This window comes from Brassica napus, chromosome C2 (assembly GCF_020379485.1).
Source record: "Brassica napus cultivar Da-Ae chromosome C2, Da-Ae, whole genome shotgun sequence".
Classification (NCBI taxonomy): domain Eukaryota; kingdom Viridiplantae; phylum Streptophyta; class Magnoliopsida; order Brassicales; family Brassicaceae; genus Brassica; species Brassica napus.
The window spans coordinates 31,899,413-31,918,351 of NC_063445.1; the positions used below are offsets into that span (position 1 = coordinate 31,899,413).

General features: G+C 37.0%; 2 protein-coding genes across 6 annotated transcripts; one reads left to right on the top strand and one right to left on the bottom strand.

Annotated features, from left to right (window-relative positions):
• Positions 1–1,470: 1,470 nt before the first annotated feature.
• Positions 1,471–2,007, bottom strand: LOC106426532. Its single transcript, XM_013867248.1, has 2 exons — positions 1,903–2,007; positions 1,471–1,857 (listed from the first exon to the last, which is right to left on the bottom strand). Exons 1-2 carry the CDS (start codon positions 2,005–2,007, stop codon positions 1,471–1,473), a joined length of 492 nt encoding a protein of 163 aa, XP_013722702.1.
• A 676-nt stretch (positions 2,008–2,683) lies between these two features.
• LOC106426549 lies at positions 2,684–12,654 on the top strand. 5 transcript variants are annotated; one of them, XM_048747643.1, is made up of 4 exons: positions 2,684–4,143; positions 4,442–4,615; positions 4,740–4,813; positions 4,901–12,654. In XM_048747643.1, exon 4 carries the CDS (start codon positions 8,632–8,634, stop codon positions 10,150–10,152), a length of 1,521 nt encoding a protein of 506 aa, XP_048603600.1. In that variant the 5' UTR covers positions 2,684–4,143; positions 4,442–4,615; positions 4,740–4,813; positions 4,901–8,631; the 3' UTR covers positions 10,153–12,654. The 5 variants fall into 5 exon arrangements, with proteins under 5 accessions (XP_048603600.1, XP_048603598.1, XP_048603599.1 ...); XM_048747641.1 differs by having other exon boundaries at positions 2,692–4,143; positions 4,547–4,615; XM_048747642.1 differs by lacking the exon at positions 4,442–4,615 and having other exon boundaries at positions 2,697–4,143.
• The last annotated feature ends 6,285 nt before the right edge of the window (positions 12,655–18,939 follow it).

An 18,939-nucleotide genomic window follows, 5' to 3' on the forward strand; every position in this document is an offset into this window, starting at 1 on the left:
AGGTTCCGATTGGAGGGATTTGTTGCGTATGGGTCGTTCCAGTCGTCCCATTGGCGCCTGTTGGTCCTACAGGTAAGGTGTCGGTTCTCGAGTCGGATCTGGCAGGATTGACATTGTCGATTCCTGATGGCGTGGTTCCGATAGTTTGATTGGGATCCATAGTCGCGCTTAGGAAACTTAGATCGGTTTCTTTAGCAAAGATGTTTTTCGTTTATCTTCCCCACAGTCGGCGCCAAAATGTAGATCATAAAATCCACACTAAGAATTTGATAGTGATCGGAAGTTTAATCAGGAGAAGATAAATGATGTAGGCAACGATATCTTTAGAACTCAACAATATAATCAGTTTCCGGTAGGCAAAAATGGGCTTTTTATTGATGAATGAGGTTGAATACAATGAGTAAAACAAGATCGAATGTTACAATGAGATCGTTCAAGGAAAAGATCTAAAGATCGATGAAAACAAGATCAAAGTGTGTGTGTAGCTCTCTCTAGGGTTTTCAACGTGTCTTCTTCCTTATGCGTCCACCTCCTCTTATAGCATGCCGCTCTCGTGATATTCGCAACTGCTCCGCGATCTCAGCAATCGTTCCGCGATCTCAGCAATCGTTCCGCGATCTCTGGATCTTTGAAGTCTCCATTTGGAGCTCGAGTGCTCACTGCGGGCTTTAACTCTTTGAGGCCCATTTAGTTGATCGATCGTGGCCTATTTACATACTGACCGAAATTGGGTCTAACAGTAATGAGACTGTTACACCAACCATTGGAGAGAGATCATTAAACCGTGTCAAGTCAAAACACACATGCGTAGTGGCTCCATTGTCAATAATCCAAGAACCACTAGGAAGAGAGTTGTAGAAAGTGGAAAGGCATTGGTGATGAAATGTTAAAGTTTGGTGTTCATATCGTAAGTTTGTAGAATGACAATGGATTATACCAGTTGAGGATTGAGGATACATGTAACCAGCATCAGTTATAGAAGCACGATGAACTTGAGTAACAGACGCAGAAGTACGAACTTGACATTGAAGTTTGAATGAGATTATTAACTTGATCCACGTTCATGAAACTAAGATCAAGGTTAACTGGACCAAATCATGAATTGGAGCTGGCAACATTAGCCACCGTATTGTTCTATATATATGGCTGTTGAGGCTGAGACTGCATGGAACGTTGATTATTGTAATGACTGTTATGTGTAGTCGACACCTGAGCTGAGCCCTTTTGCTGACCAGAACTATCATGAACCCGGTGTCCTGAAGGGTAGCCGTGAAGTTTGAAACATTTCTGAGCAATATGTCCAAACTGGCCACTATAGGTACACACAGGGTGTTGCTTCTAACGATAGTTGTTGTGAAGGTGAGCAGCAAGTACCGGATTATCAATAGATCCAGTGAAAGTAGAAGGAACATCTAGTCCAGAAGCCTGAAAGATCACATTATCAACCTTCGAAGATGGCTTCACAACTCTCTATCTCTCATCTTGAGTAATGAGATTAAACACATCTTCAATATTCGGGAGAGGTTTCAGCATCAAGATCTGTCGCCGGCTGGACTCAAAAGACTCATTGAGTCCCATTAGGAACTTTGTAACTAGACTACGTTTCTGCAGAGACTCCCAAGATTGAGCAGCATTACACTCGAATTTACCACAAGTGAAGACTGGGATCTCCACATAGTTCTTGTACTCCTTACATAGCGTAATCAACTCAGTGTAGTATGTTGTTTCATCCATCGATCCTTGTTGGATACTACCTAGGCGTTGCTCAATCTCATACACTCTAGGAGCATCATCTTGCTTGAAACGAGCTAGCAAATTCTTCCAGATCGATTCAGCAGTGAACATAAACAACAAACTCTGAAGAATTTTTTTAGAAATTGAGTTCATTAGCCAAGTTGAAACCATATCACTGCATCTTGACCAAGATCCAGCATCACGATGAGTCTCAGGCAGTTTAGGAATCGTACCGTCAATAAATACGAGCTTGTTGTGCACATTCAAAGCCATTCGAACGGAGCGACGCCACGAATGAAACTCTGCACCGGAAGAAATACGATCGGAGACGAGGACCGAACCAGCATGATCGTAGCTATGGAGGAAGTGGGGATTCTCGTAATGATCTTGAAATCATGGAATCGATTGCGAAGACGCCATCGGAGAAGAGAACAGAGCTCAAGAAAAGTGCGAAGTGAGATATCACCAAGAATCGGAGAGAATCAGTGAAAACAAGGAAAATGATGAATCAGAAAGTAAAATTGATGATGGAAGCGAGAAGATCGAAGAAATCAGCTAAGATTCGAAAATTCCGGAAGCTAAGCGACATCGATAGAGATTATACACCATGAAAAGAGCTCAAGAATCTTGAATCGAAGAAGGAGAAGTCGTTGATGGCTCTGATACCATATTGATTAATGTGAATATGATTTCTTAATCATGTAAAATGTACATTGGGTTCAATATATATAAAATGGTTTAAGCTAAAAGAGACTTAACCATCGGTATAATTCTATACTAAACCAACCTAAACCGGCTATATATATACACTAATAACCACCCGTAAAATGGATCTAACTTGTCCAACTGTTAAGAAACTTTACTGAAGATTTCATAGACTTTGATGGAATCATGAATGTCTAGTTCCATGAATCGATCTATCAACACTCCCATGATCTATGTTATGATGTAATATATCTGAAAACTCTCTTTGACTATAGGGTCCGAGCCACAATCACCACCCTGTTGTTCTTCGCATTACCTGCTGAAGTTGTAAGCCTAGAAAGTTGAAATTAGGATAAAAACCTTAAAGACCTAACTTGTTAGTCAAGAAAGTTGAGAGTGGTGGTAAAAGAGCCTTGACATGCAAGTAAAAGACAAGTTAACTGAAAGTAGTTAATTAAGGTATTACATGTTGGATGACAAGCCAAGAACCGATCAAGAAGCTTTTGCAAAAGTTGAACTCTGGTAAAGATTTTCTCTATTTTCATCTCTGTGACCGGTTTAGACTTCACCAGAAGAGCTCTCGACCGAGTTTTGGTATTGGTCTCTCGATGATCTTCTATCTTCCTCACCAGAATCATCATTATCACCACCGTGCTTCCCTCTCCTTTGCATCCGAAAATCAAGCCGTTCATCCAGACACAGAGCATACTTCCTAACAAAAGCAGAGTAGTCCCACGAATCAGACCGGTTTGCGTCTTTGAAGTCAGACAAGTTAAAAAACCTAGTTCAACGCCTGGTCGTGAAGAAGATCTCTTTCTCGTAGGCTCGGTCGCCTTGCGATAACAACCTCTGGATCAAAATCAAGGTTTTGAGAGCAACAGACCAGTTATTGGTCTTGGTTGAGACGTCTCGAAAGAATCAACACACAAGCGCTTACGTAGTTGCGTGAGTAAGATGTTAGGCTTATGATCTCTCTGACGTACGTATTTCTCATCCGATGGGTTGTCGTCGTGTCGTGTTGGCTGTTGCTTTGACGATGGCTACTTCTAGTTTCGTTAAAGAACTGCTTCGACCTCCGACTTTGGCTAAACCTACTCTTGCCTCATCTTTGTCGGCTCCGATGACGCGTTGAAGCTTACTCAAACTCATTTTGACTAAAACGTACGAGAAGAAAAGAAAGATGGACGGCTTTTTTTTGTTTTACTTGTTTGTCGTCTCCTTTTCTCCTCTGTTTCTTTGTTCTTCTTCCTGAAACATAAACTGTGGTTTGGTTTGGTCGATCTAACATAGAACTCGCCGAGGTTGTGGGTATCTAATGTGAGGGGACTTTAACTCAATATGCCCCAAGGCCTCTTGAAAAATTCTCATATGTCCCTGTTATTAAAAATAATATATAATAATTTCTTTTTGAATTTTTTTTTAATGCAAAAAGTGGGTAAAGTCGAAAAGACCCTAAATGAAAATGAACTTATTACCATATCCAACCAAATCGACCCGGTCCACTCAAACCTAAAGGGTTACGACCCGGATCCGAACCCTAATTCTCTCTTGGTTGCGAAACCCTCTGAATGGCTCTCTCCGTCTCAAACAGAAAAGGGAAACAACAAACCCTAGATTCGATTTCTCTGCTTCTTCCATCTTCGGCTCGTTCACAATCCAGACGAATCGAGCGTCTTCGTGTTCTTCATTCATTCGTTTATCATGGTAAGCGTGTTGTCAAATCTCCATACCTCCCCTTTTCGTTTATCTTGGTCGTTGTCCTTTTTTGTTAGTTGGTGGGGAAAACTTGTAAGTGAGTATGGTGAAATCGGGTTATGTCTGTAGAAAGCGAATTGCTAAAAAATTGGAGACTAACCCAAATGGGGTTGGGGTTATGGTAGAAACGGAATTGGGACAGAAAGGGGTTACGAATTAGGATAAATGGTCTATTGTGTGAATCGGGTGTGTAGTACTTTGTGTTGTTTTGGTTTTGTTGATCGTGAATTGATTTTGGGGTGTTTAGTTTGTCTACTTGACTTCGTGGTAAAGCTTAATTGATGTTGCTATGCGGTTTGCATTTGGAGTGATTGAGTTGTTGTGGTTGTAACGTCTTGTACATGAAATGAAGGGCCAAAAAAGTAGGCATCAATAATACTGCAAAGGTTTTGCATTCTCAGTGTTTGTCTCTGTTACCAAGGTAAGTGTCTTCAGAATCAATTTGCTCTGGCTAGTTTCTTACTGGTGTTGTTAACTAGGGTTGTCTTTGAACTGTTTGGTAAATTTATTTTTCTTAGGAACGTTTTGTGTGTGTTTTTCTGCAGAGAAAAAGATATGCTAGTGGTACAATGACCGAGGATCAGGCCCTCCCCTAATTTGTCAAATGCACGTGGAGAAGGTATGCTAGTGGTTCGTATATTTATTTGTTCTGTTTTTTTCTTTCATATATCTCAATTTTGTGGCTGGTACATCTTTTTATCACCAGGAACGCCGACGAGAAAGGATTGTTGCTTCACGCAGTGATTATAGTGCTGATCATAATGACCTTTGCGATGATAAAACGATGCTCAAGATGCAAAGAGAGCAGCGGAAGCGTGCTGATAAGGAGAACAGAGAAAGGAGAGGCCGTGTGTTCTGGACGACAGAGAAGCCGATCAAGATAACTTGCACCATTTTCCAGAGGAAAAAAAAAAATCTTCGAGAAGAGAGGAAGGTCCTGAAGCAATTCTTTGAGCGTTGTGAGAGTATTGGTATTGGATCTTCTGATGTCTTTAAAACAGGGAGGCGAGTTGTCGAAACTGTAGCTACTAAATGAACACATACAGTTTTTTAATCAGATCAGATTAAATATAGAAAAATATTTTAATATTATGTTTATTTATTTATTTTATTTAAATATATGTTAATATTTAATTATACACTCAATTTTGATTAGTGTAGTTTTCATTATCTTTTGTGACACATTCTCCTTTCATCTTTTATTAATTCCCATTGTTTGAGCATGTTTCATGTGAAAAAAAAATGCTCATATTAAATTGTTTTTATAAAATGTATGATTAAAGTTTAAGTCTTTTTTTTCCTTCTACAAACACATTTTGTTTGTCAGTAAATATTAAGTAAGGTAATATGTCACATTACACATTCCATCATTTATAAATAATTAAAAAGTGTTAAAACCATTTATCTTCTTATTTTAGATTTTAAAAATGTTTTATGTTTCATAAAATTCATTTTGTTTCGCTCAGGTATATAAAAAGTACTCATATAAAATGTATATGCATAGCATATGTTAAAATGATAATTTGAAAATTACTCATGTAAAAAGTGCATGCATAACACATGTTAAAATAATAATTTTAAAAGTATTCATGTCTTTGACAAAAAAAAAAATACTTATGTAAAACGTGAAGCCTTTATATACATAAATTTAATATTTTAATTACACTTAGTAATTCTTGGTAATTTTCAAGGTAATAGTAATACTACCTTACACTTAGTAATACTTTAGCAAATTTTAAGTTTTATTAGTAAAACCATGTCGGGATAGAATATTTGGTAGTAAAACCAATGTTTTTATATAATGAATGTTATTAAGGAAGAGTATTACATAACCAATTTAATAGAAATAAGTATTTTTATAGTTTTTTTTACAATAGCCTTATGATTCACACAATAACCATGAAAGTTAAAGAATCATTTTGGGAAAATGAAATATATTCCTAAAACTATAGAAAATAATCATCTAAATAGTTTTAATAGTCTTATGTACTATATACATAGTCTACTAATAGATAATATATGGATTCTATATGTTAAATACACGCACTACTTGCAATATATAGGAGTTTCAAATTACACATAATAAAACCAAGTAATCCTAGTATTTCGAATTACACATAATAAACCTAGTAATCCTAGTAGTCCAAATTACATAAAATAAAACCAGTAATCCTAATAGTCCGATAATTTTTCAACGTAGTAGAACTAATAGTTCTAATAAAAATGTTTTTCCATAGTAATACAAGTTGTCTAAGTAGTACCTAATTCTTTTCACATTTACGACCTAGTCATTGTTTTTAGAACGATGTTGTTCGGATTAAACCACTACTATTTTTCTATGACCATATTAAAGTCCTACTATACTTCAAAATGAAGTAAAATAAACCAAACCCCACAAACACAGTTTTTAAAATAATTTTCAATGTCTCAAAATTTTCATTAAATCTTAAGTTATTTACATTATCTAAGATATACATTTCATTTTAATTATACTCCAATTAAATTTCTGTAAAAATGAACATAATAAACCTAAAACCCAGAAAACAAAATTTTAAAACTTGTTTTAATTCTTTTGAAATTCTTAGTAAATCTTAAATTATTTACGTTATCCAAGATTTACAGTTCATTTTAATGATATTCTATATAATTTTTTTATTAAAACACGGATATAATAAATCTAAAACCCAAAAAAAAAACAGTTTTAAAACTCATTTTCAGTCTTCCAAAATTTTTAGTAAATCTTACACTATTTACATTACCTAAGATGTACAGTTCATTTTAATGATATTCTAGATAAATTTATTTTAAAAAAAAACAGATATAATAAATCTAAAACCCAGAAAAAATAGTTTCAAACTCGTTTTCAATCTTCCAAAATTCTCAATAAATCTTACATTATTTACATTTCCCAAGATGTACAATTCATTTTAATGATATTTTAGATAATTTTTTTTAAAACGGATATAATAAATCTAAAACCCAAAAAAAAATAATTTTAAAACTCGTTTCAATCTTCCAAAATTATTAGTAAATCTTACATTATTTACATAACCCAAGATGTACAATTCATTTTAATGATATTCTAGATAATTTTTGAAAACATATATAATAAATCTACAACCCAGAAAAATAGTTTCAAAACTCGTTTTCAATTTTTTGAAATTCTCAGTAAATCTTACATTATGTACATTACCCAAGATGAACAATTCATTTTAAAGATATTCTAGATATTTTTTTTAAACAGATATAATAAATCTATAAAAAAACAGCTTTAAAACTTGTTTTCAATCTTCTGAAATTCTCAGCAAATCTTTTATTATTTACATTATTTTAATATATTTTGAAATTTAAAGCTATTTTATAACAAATTTCATAAAAATGAACATATATTAAATGTTGTATAAAGTTTCGGTTAACAAAAAGAAAAATGTCACATTAAGAACTGAGAAAAAAAAGGAGGTCACGTTGAAGAAGACAAAAATGAGGTTTCTGGTTAAAGTTTATCGTGGGACCCAACTGATTTTTGATATAAATTTGATTCATGGTTAATGAGGTGTCAGATTTATAATAAAAAATTAGAAGGCTAGTTTGGGAATCATAAAGAGAGAAGGGCAGTGAGAAAAAAGGAGGGATGAGGAGAATAGTTTTTTTTCAATAGGGGTATATTGAGTTACACTCCAATGTGAGGAGATATTAGAAAAGTCATGTGAATATGATTTCACCTTTCCTTTTTATAATTGGATAAAAAATGATTTTTAACATAAAAACCCTTCAAGTAAGTTTTATTCTGACAAAAACCCCTCAATTAAGAATGTAACAGAAAAACCTCTCAAGTTATGTATTTTAATAATTTGGCCCCTCCGTCAACTGTGTCGTTAAAAGTCATAGTTTGTCGTTACGTATAAAACGTTGTGTTTCATTTATTACAAGAAAACAACATGAATTATAGAGAAAAACGACAAGCATCTCTCTTGAATGGCACGGTATCTGTTTTATTTTTATTAGGTCCAATTAAAAACCAAACCATTAAACCCTAATTTTTTAGAGATGAAGAACACAATCCTCAGAATCATCTAATATATGGTTTATGGGCTTTCTCGACACAGATTGAGAGATATCAGAAGATTCAGAGACAGATTTCGTGGTTTGTGGTTAAGTTTCAAGTTTGTGGTTTTTTAGTTTCAGAGCATTGCTTATTTCGAAACAGAAAACGTGAGTGAGAGAGAGACAGAGACAGAGAGAGTGTGAGAGAGATAGATTGAGTGTGACAGGAGCTTCTTAGATGACGAGGTAACTATTTGTGTTCTTAATTTTGAGTTTGGTTTCGACTTGTGTTAACAAAAATCGGTTCTTCATTCTTCACAGGACACTTTACATCCGGTTACATGCTGGAGGATATTGGGCAGCTGATGGATCGTATAATGGTGGGGAAACAAGATGCTCAAAGTTGATTTTGAAAACCCAAATTTGAAGATGTTGTTAGATATGTTGTCGAGTGGTGGATTTCCAGAGAATATGAGTAAGCTCTCATACTTCCCATCTGGTGTTGTTGATCAGAACAAGAAGGATTTATGCTCTGATATTGATGTTGCGGAGATGTTAACCTTCTCATCTGAGCTGGAAAGCATGAATCTATATGTTGTAAGGGCTGATGATCCCTTCTTAGATGATGTTCTCGTTGGAGGAGATGAAGAAGAAGAAGAACCAGAGAGTGATGGTGAATGGGCAGATTTTTACAAAGATGATTATGTTGATAGTGATGATTCTGATGATGAAGGCGGTAAGATTGAGTTTTTTGTGGGGCAAACATTTGTTTCAAAGGAAAAGTGCAGAGAGACAATAGAGAAATATGCAGTGAAAGAGAAGGTTAACATCCAGTTTCAGAGATCCGAAAGGAAGAAAGTAGCAGTGGTTTGTGTGGCTGAGAACTGTCAATGGAGATTGTATGCTTCAATCAATAGTAAGTCTGATAATATGGTGGTCAGATCTTACATAGGAAACCATAGTTGTTATCCTAGTGGAGTTGTCAAGCTTTACACTGCTCCCAAGATAGCTGCTGATTTTCTGAACGAGTTTAGGACTAATCTGAAACTGAAAGCTGAGCATATAATGCAGAGACTGGCACTCAAAGGTCTTCGGGTTACTAAGACTAAATGTCAGAGTGCAAGGCAAATAATGTTGCACATTATAAGTGATGAGTATGCTGAGCAATTTACAAGGATGTATGATTATGTTGAAGAATTGAAGAAGACAAATCCTGGTTCAACATTTATTTTAGGTACAAAAGAGAGAGTGTTTGAGAAGTTTTATACTTGCTTTCAAGCGCAAAAGATTGGTTGGAAGAGTGCTTGCCGCCGTATAATACATTTAGATGGAACGTTTCTGAAAGGCCACATGAAAGGACAATTACTTACTGCTGTGGGAAGAGATCCTAACAATCAAATGTATATCATTGCTTGGGCTATCGTTCCAGTGGAGAATAAGGTATATTGGGAGTGGTTTATGGAATTGCTGCGAGAGGATTTGGGTTTGGAGCTTGGAAATGCTCTAGCGTTGTCTTCTGATCATCAAAAAGGATTGATATATGCCATTAAGAATGTGCTCCCATATGCAGAACACAAGATGTGTGCTAGACATATTTTCGCAAACTTGAAGAAAAGACATGGTCAATTAGATCAGTTGCATAAGCTCTTCTGGAAGTGTGCAAGATCTTATAATAAGCATGTTTTCGACAGGAATTTAGAGAAGATGAAATCAGTCAAAGTTGAAGCTTATGAGGAAGTGAAAAGAAGCGTCACCTCAAACTGGTCAAGGTATGAATCTTTATATATTTTGTTTGCTTTTGTAGCTGTGTTCCTAAGTACATTTTTGTGTCTTAATGCAGAGCATTTTTCAGTGATGTTACAAAGTCACCTGCCGTTGAAAACAACATTAGTGAGTCCTACAACGCCATTTTGAAAGATGCAAGATGCAAACCAATAATCGGATTGCTAGAGGACATTAGAAGGCATGTGATGTCAAGCAACCTTGTCAAGATTAATGAGATTGAAAAAGCTACTGGTCTCATTACACCCAAGGCATTAGCTATCATAGAAAAGCGGAAGCAAAGTCTAAAATGGTGTCATCCATTTTCAAATGGGAGAGGCGTTTATGAGGTTGAGCATGGAAGGAACCAATATGTGGTCAATGTTCGCGAAAATGTTTCTTGCACTTGTAGGGCGTTTGATATAAGTGGCATTCCATGTTGTCATATAATGTCTGCAATGTGGGCTGAGTACAAAGACACAAGACTACCCGAGTCTCTGGTTTCAGATTGGTACTCTATTGAGAAGTGGAAGCTTTGTTACAGCTCTCTGATTTTTCCTGTGAATGGGATGGAGATGTGGGAGACACATAGCGATGGAGTTGTAATGCCTCCTCCAGATAGGATCATGCCAGGAAGACCGAAACACAATGCTAGAATCCGTGATCCAAGCGAAGGAAGAAGCTGTAATCCAACTCAGACCGAGGCTTCTGAAACTGAGAATACTCAAACCCAAGACAACTTGCTTGAACCAACAGCAAAGGCACATGAGAAGATAGTAGTGGTAAGTTTTAGTTGACAATGGTTCTTTTTAGATGTTTGGTAATGGTTTTAAGATGCAGTTTTTAATTGCAGAAATGTTCTAATTGTGGAGAAGCCCACCATAACAGGCAAACTTGCACTAAGGAGCCAGTAAATCCGCCTAAACCAGCCAAACCACCCTCTGAATTTCCTTCTGTTCACGCAAATGTTATCATGGTAATCACTACTAGACCTGTAGCAAATGTTTGTTCCTCAGTTCACTTTGGCTGGGATTGATTTTTTGTGTTCTTTCTATGTAGACGTGTGGTAATTGCCGCCAACCTGGTCATAACAAACGTAAATGCAAGCTGCCCCCGGTTCCTAAGCCACAAAATCTACGATCAGGAAGACCTTCCAAGAAACAGAAGACAGTGGATGCAACAACTGTGGGGAGAGATGCAATAACTGAGGGGATGGATGCAGTCGGCTTGTAGAACCATCTCTGTTTTTTTTTTTTAATTTAAACTATGTTAAGATCATAGTAGAACCATCTCAGTTTTTGTTTTTGTTTTTCTGTTTCATGTAAACTCGGTTAAGGTCATAGTAGAACCATCTCTTTTTGGAATTTTCAAGTCATTATAGAACCATCTCTACTTTGTAATTTCATGTCTAAACTCTATTTTCATGTTCGTGTGTATTCTAATGACTTAATGTCACCAAAAAGACAGCAACAACTTCTCTATGAACATCACCAACAACGAAAGATAATAGCTTGACCAAAGTTCACCAAGCTTCACTGTATTTACTCTCTCTTGGTCTCTATCTCTATCTCTCTGAAACTCCAACGAAGAAGACGATGACGTTGACTCCGAATCTCGTCGTTCTTCTCTCTGTATTGAGAAAACTTTATAAAGGATTCAATTATTAATGCAGAGCACCTGCCTATCACGTGCTTCCAATATCAACCTTTAATGAGACCTTCTTGTTCACTAAAGTGTTTGCCACACTTGGTCAAGATGTTTCAGTCTTTTTTTTGTAAAAGAAAGTCTGCATGCTTCTTCTTCTGGTTCCATCAAATTAATCATCATCTCACAGACCGAAATCAAAAAAATATAGGTAATCTAACTTACCTGAACGATGAAGAATGAAGAGATATTGGAGAGAATTTTTTTTTTTTTTAAGAATTTATTCATATCAAAAAAATGCTTTTGTACAATGAATGTGAACATTTATCTAGCTAGAAGGATTGGAGAGAACTTAGAAGAACCCTAGAATCGATTTGGGAATTTTTGGAAAGAGATGAACCAGAGATGAAAAAAGCTGTGACGTTTTCGTACTAAATAAAACGTAGTGTTTTGTACTTAACGACAAACTATGACTTTTAACGACACAGTAGACGGAGGGGCCAATTTATTAAAATACATGACTTGAGGGGTGTTTCTGTTACATTCTTAATTGAGGGGTTTCTATCCAAATAGAACTTAGTTAAGGGGGTTTTCTGTTAAAAATCCGATAAAAAACGGATAATTAAACATTCTATAAATAGAAAGCAATTTTCTTATTAAGAATCTTGTAATGTTACAAGACAAGACTGTACAAGCCATGAGTGTCTGTGATTCATTGTCCAAAAAAAAAAGTCTGTGATTCACAAATGTATTTTTCAAGATTGTTATGTAGAAAGACGATTCTCATTACCTTAGCTCCTAATGTCTCAATGTCAGCTTTTAGTATTCTCTATTGCCAACAGCAGCAACATCATTACTTGTGATTCATGTTACTCATTTGCTTCAGAAGTGATGAATGTCCACACTTTAGCTCTTTAACCTACCAACATAGAAAACTAGGTCTGATTGACAGCGCCGTCCCAAACAATTAGGTGGCTTAAAACATTTGAAACAATGTGGCCTTCATAGAAAAACATCGTCTCCTCTAAAACATCGTCTCAAAGACAAAATTATGTGTGTCCATCGAGAGGGTCAAAGTTTTTTAAAAGTCACGCTGGGAAGAGTTTTTGTTTGTTTGTTAAATAATTTAAATTTCTTCTTAATGTCATTTTGGTAGCTATAAATATTAGAAAATGGAAACTCGTAAGAAGGAATGAACAAAGTACTAGCGAGCGATCATGCAGTTTTGGTATTAATATCAACTCAAATAAATGAAAAAGGCTTGAAAACAAAATTTAAAATGTGGCCCTAATATTTTTTAAAAAATTATGTGGTCTAAAGCTTGTGCTTTACCTGCTTTAAGGGAGGAACGGGCCTGCTGATTGATATCATTCAACACAAAAACAAGGCGTTTGATATCATTCAACTTTCTTAGCGCCTTAACTTTCATTTGTTCTATGAATTTTTCTTGGGTTCATCCCGTAGGAGTTCACCAACCAAAAGGATTTAATTATTTCAGATTCATGTTTAAAAGAAAAAGAAAAAATAATAAAAATTTGTCAAATTATATTATGATTTTAAAATAAATAAAAATAAGTAACAATTACCAAAACAAAGTTTTTTTACTATTGTTAACGATGTAAGCAAAACACTAAATCCTAAATCCCAGAAGATTCAAGATTTACCCAAGGGTTCAAAGTTTAGGATTAAGAATTTAGGATTTAGTGTTTTTAAGATTTCGGTTTAATATTTATGATTTATAGTTAATGATTTATCCAAGAGTTTAGGTTTTACCCAAGGGTTTAAGATTTAGAGTTTAGTGTTTTGCTGACGGTGTTAACAATATTTAAAAAAAATCTTTTTTGGTAATTATTACTATTTTTTACTTATTTTAAAATTATAATATAATTTGATAAATTTTTATTATTTTGTTTTTCACCCTCAGAAAAACTCATGTTCTATATCAACTGATTTAATATATGCCTATAAATTATTTTTGGCGTTTATTGGAAATGTAATATAAGTAAATAATTCAAATGATAAAATATATTTGTTAATGTTCTCTAGCTTTCTATAATCTTTTTTTTTTCTGAAAGTTAAAACGTTTTTTTAATCTAATACATGTCATTTAAACAAGAAAAAATTCAATGATTAAACTTTTTATAAGTTACACTTATTCTGGATTGACATTCAAATCATAGAATTGATATATTATATTTTAAACATGATTAACAGTGAGTGACTCGGTCCCCAAAATAGCTTAGATATATGGGAGGGGCATGAATATATATGAACCAATATGACATTTTGGCGCAGCGTATCAACTGTAACTCAGCTCAAATCTAAAGATTCAGATTAAATCTTAAGAGACCTGACTTCTTGAATCGAAGAATTGAATCAAATTCGATGCAAGGCTCTCGTATTGATGACATAATCGAATCAATGCAAGGCTTTAGAGAAAACTCTAGTTTATTATCTTTCAAAAACTAATTAGCAAAGCCAACTTACAATGCGTTTATATAGGTCTTTAGAGACGGTTTAATAACCTAAGTCTCTTTAAAAATAGAAAATCTAATAAAAGGAAATCATAGATAGAAAAAAAATCTTTAAAGATCTGAAATAGAAAAAAACAGTTGCTCGGCGGTGAAGGTATCATGATGCTGCATCAGGTCCCCCCGGGTTTGAAGGATTCGACCGCGAATCTGGAGCGGGGTCCGGTGGAACAAAACGAGAGAGATAACGAACATTGAAGACATCCGAGGTAGTGATGTGGGCTGGAAGTTGCAGACGATATGCATTGTCATTAATTCGCTCCAAGTCTGTGAGAGGACCAATCTTTTTCGCCTTGAGCTTGTTGTAAGCATGAGCCGGCATCCGATATTTAGTGGGAAATCCCCATACTTGATCGCCTACTTCGAAGAGAACACGACGGCGACGAGAATCAGACGCAGCTTTGTACTTGGAAGAGGAGGACTCGAGATTGGTGACCACCTGCGCATAAACGTTATGAATGTTGTCGACGAAATCATCTGCTACGCCATGAAGTCATGTACGGTCTGGAAGAGTAGTTAAATCCAAAGGGCCACGAGGAAGAAGACCATAAACGACCTGAATTGGACTGAACCCCGAGCTTCGATTGAGGGCATGATTATGAGCAAACTCAGCTTGGGGAAGTTTTGAATCCCAAGTTTTAATTGAATCTCCCAAAAGACAACGAAGCAAATTTCCCAATGATCTATTGGTCACTTCCGTTTGACCTTCCGTTTGAGGATAATAAGCAGAACTCATGTCAAGACTGGTACCAAGCAGCTTCCATAAAGATCGCCAAAAGTGTCCTAAGAACCGAGAATCTCGGTCTGAAACAATAGAAGTTGGCAACCCGTGAAGTCTATAAACCTCACGGAAAAAAAGTGTTGCGACTTGAACCACATCTGTTGTCTTTTTGCAAGGAACAAAGTGTACCATTTTTGAGAAACGATCCACAATGACAAAGATTGAATCGAAACGCTTTTGTGTACGAGGAAGACCCATCACGAAATCCATACTGATATCAGACTACGGCTGAGTTGGTATAGGGAGAGGAAGGTAGAGACCAGCGTTTTAAATCATCGTGATCGGTATAGAGAACAAATTCCCGATGGAAAAGATAATGTCTCCAATGTTTGATTGCTTGAACCACTGCATAAAACTCCACGTCGTACGTACTATATCGCAGACGAGCTCCCGCCAGTTTTTCACTAAAGAAGGCGATAGGCCGGTTACGCTGACTTAAGACAGCACCAATACCCAACTTAGAAGCATCACAATGTAGCTCAAAAACTTGAGTAAAATCTGGAAGAGCTAGTATAGGCGCCGAAATCAACTTCGTTTTAATGACCTCAAAAGTTGTAGCCGCTTCAGACATCCATGTAAACACACCATCCCGACGAATACAATCCGTAAGAGGCGCCATTAAACTGCTAAACTACGGCGCAAATCTTCGATAAAAATACGCTAAACCATGAAAACTTCTAGTTGCGGACAATGTACTCGGAGTAGGCCCTGACTTGATTGCCTCTACTTTCCCCAGATCAACGGCTAGTCCTTCTGCAGAGACGATATACCCAAGGAAGTGGACGCTAGAAGAGCCGAACTCACACTTTTTGAGCGTAGCAAATAGCTGATCACGACGGAGAACAAGAAGCACTTCGTGCAAGTGAGCGAGATGCTCCGTTAGTGACATGCTAAATATCAGAATATCATCAAAATAGACAACCACGAACTTGCCGAAGAAAGGACGAAGAGATTGATTAATAACGCGCATGAAGGTACTTGGTGCATTGGACAAACCGAAAGGCATGACAAGCCATTCAAAAAGTTCTTCTCTCGTTTTAAATGTTGTCTTCCATTCGTCTCCTGGTCGGATTCGTATTTGGTGATATCCACTGCGAAGATCCATCTTAGAGAAAATTGTGGCAGCACCAATTTGATCCAATAGATCATCAAGACGAGGTATGGGAAATCTATAGCTCACTGTTATCTTGTTTATAGCACGGCTATCGACACACATTCTCCAAGATCCATCATTTTTTGGAATCAGCAACGCGGGGACGGCGCATGGGCTAAGGCTTTCACGCAAGTATCCTCTGGCGACGAGATCCTCAACTTGTCGTCTAAGTTCTTCATGTTCACTAGGGCTCATACGGTAATGAGCTCGGTTGGGTAGAACAGCATCGGGAACGAGATCGATGCGGTGCTGTATGTCCCGAAGAGGAGGAAGGCCGGGTGGTAACTCTCTAGGGAAAACGCCCTGAAACTCATCCAAGATAATTTTAAAGGTGTCTGGAATCATTGGTAAAGATGACGCAGTCGACGAGTTAATTAATATGAGAAAACGTCCTTCTTCTCGAAGTTCTTGTTCAAAAGGTTTCCGCTGAAGGATGAGGACGGAGGCTGACGGGGTGCTCTGTTTCTCGGGTAAAGACGGTTGGAGAGTGAAACTGCGATTGCCATAGCACAGGCTGTAAGTATTGAGATAACCATCGTGTTGTACGCGATGATCAAATATCCAGGGACGAACCAAGAGCAGGTGACAAGCGTCCATTGGTGCTACATCACACTGAACTTGATCCTTGAATTTTCCACCAATCGAAAAAGATACTAGGGCGCGACAAGTGATCATCAAGTCTGTTTTCTTGTCTAACCAGGCTAGTTTATAAGGACACGGATGGAGTTCCGTGGTTAGTTTGAGCTTGTTGACAATGTCTTCTGTAACCACATTTTCACTACTTCCTGAGTCGATAATAAATTTGCACACCTTGCCTGCAATAGTACACTTTGAATGAAACAGATTATGCCGTTGTGGGTTTTCATCAGTGTGGTGTGGAGCCAGACAGACACGTCGAACCATTAAGCATGGTCCATGATCTGCAATAAGATCCTCTGTTTCTTCAATAGTTTCTGTAACTTATTCATCATAGATGACCTCGACATCATTGGCAGTGGCATCAAGGAGAAGATCCCTGCGGTTTCTTTTGGGACAGTTGGACTGGCTATGACCGATCTCGCCACAGGCGAAACAAAGAAGTGAGGATGGCCGAGTTTGTGTTTTGTCTGTAAAAGGTACCACGGCAGTGTCAGTTTGCAGCGGGGGTACATCATCAGTGGTGCTAGAGCTCGGTTGTTGCTGAGAAGGACGGGTCGAGCGAGACGCAGACCAAGAAAAATTGCCTTTAGTTTGTGATTCAATGGTAAGAGATTGCTGATGCGCTTCTGAGAGCGTCAATGGATTAAACAAGGTGATGGTGCGCTGGATTTGTTGACGAAGACCAGCCATGAATCGTGCCACGCCAATTGTTGTTCTGTGTCTTAAATGTCGACACGAGTAAGTAACAAGAAGAACTCCGTCGAGTAATCAGCTACCGACCGTGAACCCTGACGTATGTTATGGAGACGTTGGAACATGAGCTGATCATAATTATACGGTAAGAACGTCTTCTTGAGATTTGATTTCAGTTTGTCCCACAAGGTTATCTTAGGCTTTCCGAGACGTGCTCGAGTTGATTTCAATTGTATCCACCATGCTGCTGCTCTATTGCAAAATTTCATGGTAAGAACATGAACACAACGGTCCATCGGTGCACGTTTGAATTCGAGGATTTCTTCAACCGTGGCTATCCAATCGAGAAGTTCTTCAGCGGAGGAGTTACCATGGAATTCCGGAATCTCTGTTTTAAACCCTGTCTCCCATGGAACATCTGCTGCTGCGGCTCGAACATTAGCTTGAGCGACAACACGGTTGTTTGCGGAGAGGAGCAAAGGGGTTAGCATCTTCTGCTGAGGATGCGGAAAAAAGGTTTGCTTCTTCATCGTCTTCTTCGTCGTCGTTGTTTTCACGTTCAACATTATCGCGGGCTGGTGGTGGTGGTTGTTGAACAGCAAGGTTGTGGAGGGTGGTGGTGATCGTGGCCAGCTGGGCTTGAAGCTCAGCAATGGCGTCGCGGGTGATTTCTGCTTCGGTTCGAACAGGTGCTCGTCGTGTTCTTATCATGATGAATGGAAAAAATTCGAGGAGCGTAGCAAAGCTCTGATACCAACCTGGCGCAGCGTATCAACGGTAACTCAGCTCAAATCTAAAGATTCAGATTAAATTTTTAGAGACCTGACTTCTTGAATCGAAGAATTGAATCAAATTCGATGCAAGGCTCTCGTATTGATGACATAATCGAATCAATACAAGGCTTTAGAGAAAACTCTAGTTTATTATCTTTCAAAAACTAATTAGCAAAGCCAACTTACAATACCTTTATATAGGTCTTTAGAGACGGTTTAATAGTCTAAGTCTCTTTAAAAATAGAAAATCTAATAAAAGGAAATCATAGATAGAAAAGGAAATCTTTAAAAATCCGAAATAGAAAAAACAGTTGCTTGGCGGTGAAAGTATCATGATGTTGCATCGCATTTCTACATCATCAGAAGGATCTGCCTGGTCCATAAAAGTTAAATCCGCTATATATGGGATGAGATTACTCATGTACGGTTTAAGCCATCTGACATTTCTACCCAAACATTTAGTTACCTTGGCCATTAATTACAATTTGCACAACAAAAGCGCAATAATTATTGAGAAATTTGCTAATTTGCAACAACTTATCTTAGCTATTGTCCCCTTAGAACAAAATTAACTTTTGGCAGTTTTTGACTATGACTACCCTTACACTTTGTAAAAATTCATATAAATTAATTGAGAAGCAAAAATAAAAAATAAATAAAAATACAGAACATGATCTTAACATACATGAGTACTTATGAAAAATATATTGGTGAAAAAATTATGTT

Coding starts and splice junctions, on each gene's coding strand:
- LOC106426532 (XM_013867248.1), bottom strand. CDS start 2,007: ATGGCTTTGAATGTGCACAACAAGCTCGTATTTATTGACGGTACGATT. Junction 1,858..1,902: donor GGTCAAGATGCAGTGATATG/GTTTCAACTTGG, acceptor AAAATTCTTCAG/AGTTTGTTGTTTATGTTCAC.
- LOC106426549 (XM_048747643.1), top strand. CDS start 8,632: ATGCTCAAAGTTGATTTTGAAAACCCAAATTTGAAGATGTTGTTAGAT.